The 2,096-nt window shown below is 41.9% G+C and overlaps 1 protein-coding gene across 1 annotated transcript; it reads left to right on the top strand.

Annotated features, from left to right (window-relative positions):
- Positions 1-1,498: 1,498 nt before the first annotated feature.
- On the top strand, positions 1,499-1,790 carry LOC132217852 (cytochrome c oxidase subunit 6B1-like). Its single transcript, XM_059668279.1, is given in 2 exon segments — positions 1,499-1,708; positions 1,710-1,790. Coding segments are annotated over 2 exon segments (264 nt in total). The 5' UTR covers positions 1,499-1,525.
- Positions 1,791-2,096: the final 306 nt, after the last annotated feature.

Here is a 2,096-nt window from a genome sequence, read left to right on the forward strand (position 1 = left end):
TATTTTCAAACTTCAGCTTGCATCAGAATCACCTGGAGGGCTGTTAAAATACAGATTATTGGGCCCCACCCCCAGAATTTCTCATTTAGTAGGTTTGGGCAAGGTCCCAAAACTTGCATTTCTAACAAGTTCCTAGGTGGTTTTGATGCTGTTGGTCTGGGGACCATGCTCTGAGAACCACTTATCTATAAGATGGGGTAGAAAGAAAAGCAGAGAAGCAATTAGGAGCCAGGAATGCATAAAAACAAGAGGTAAAAAATGAATACTGGACAATTAGATACCATTATACACCTAATAGAATAGCCAAAATTAAAAACTGATGACACTAAATGCTGAATGTGAAGCAACAGGGATTCTCATTCACTGCTGGTGGGAATGCAAAATGATATAGGCACTTTGGAAGACAGGTTGGCAGTTTCCTATAAAACTAAACATAGTTTTATCATACTATTCAGCACTCCTTGGTATTTACCCAAATGAGTACAAAAAGCTGCATATGGGCATTCATAGCAACTTTATTCATAATTGCCAAAAGTTAGGAGCAACCAAGATGTCCTTCAGTAGGTGAATTGATAAATAAACTGTGGTACAGCCAGACATGAAAGATTATTCAATCCTAAAAATAAGTGAGCTATCAAACCATGAAAAGACATGGAGGGACCTTAAGTGCATATTACTAAGTGAAAGATGCCAATATGAAAAGGTAAAATATGCAGATAGTAAAAAGACCAGTGGTTACCAGGGGGTTAGGAGGTGAGGGAGGAATGAATAGGTGGAACACAGGGGATTTCTTAGGGCAGTGAAATTATACTGTATGATATTATAGTGGTTGATACATGTCATTATATATTTGTCAAAACCCATAGAATGTATACCACCAAGAGTGAACCCTCATGTAAACTACAGACTTTGGGTGATAATGATGTCTGAATGCAGCAGGTTCATCGATTGTAACAAATATACCATCTGGTGCAGGATGCTGACATTGGGGTAGGCTGTACATATATGAATAAGAGGAACCCTGCATTTTACATTTCATTTTGTTGGGAACATAAAACTGCTCTAAAAAATAGTTTATTAAAGAGAAAGAGATAGAGAACAGAGAACCAGATTATTAAGTCAGAAAAACATTAGGACTCCAGTGGTAAAAGACCTTGAAACAAAGGCTGGGCCTTACAACTGGGGAAACCTCCCTACTCTGCCTCCAAAGCAGGAATCAAAGTAGCTTCTCCAGATTTCAGTTTTGTAGGTGTCCTGGGAAAGGACGGGGCTGGAGAAACCTGCCTAATTAGGGGCCAGCTCAGAATGTGAGCCATTTTTAGAAGCATTTACAATGAAACAACTATTTCCTAGCTCTGACAAACTCCAATAAAGATACTCAAGCCTCTTCTTATTTAACACAGTGATTTACAAAACAAACCAACTTCCAGAATGAACCTATAAGTAGGTCCTGTCACAGTACCTTAGACTGCTAAAATAGAAAGTGAGACAGGCAGCTTCAGGGGTGCCTTTAGGAGTCAGCAATATGGCAGAAGGCATCAAGACCAAAATCAAGAACTACCAGACTGCCCCTTTTGACAGCCTGTTCCCCAACCAGAACCAGACCAGGAACTATTGGCAGAACTACCTGGACTTCCACCACTATGAGAAGGCAATGACTGCTAAATGGGGTGATGTCTCCGTGTGCAAATGGTAACAGCATGTGTACAAGTAAGTCCCTTTGCCCCATATCCTGGATGTCAGCCTGGGATGACCATTGGGCAGAAGGCATGTTTCCTGGGAAGGTCTGAACTGGCTACATTCCACTTGTTTTCTGTCCTCCATCCTTCTCCCATGGAGGTAAAGGAGGACCTGGGTATATCCCACCCTAGGATCCTGAATCATAGTTTAACTAATAATAAATACTTGTTGGGGCCCTAGCCGGTTTTGCTCAGTGGCTAGATTGGCTTGCGGACTGAAGGTCCCGGGTTCAATTCCAGCAAAGGGCGTATGCCCAGGTTGCAGGCTCGATCCCCAGTAGGAAGCATGCAAGAGGCAGCCCATCAATGATTCTCTCACCATTGATGTTTCTATCTCTCTCTCCCTCTCCTATCCAC

This window comes from Myotis daubentonii, chromosome 16 (genome assembly GCF_963259705.1).
Source record: "Myotis daubentonii chromosome 16, mMyoDau2.1, whole genome shotgun sequence".
In the NCBI taxonomy this organism is placed as follows: domain Eukaryota; kingdom Metazoa; phylum Chordata; class Mammalia; order Chiroptera; family Vespertilionidae; genus Myotis; species Myotis daubentonii.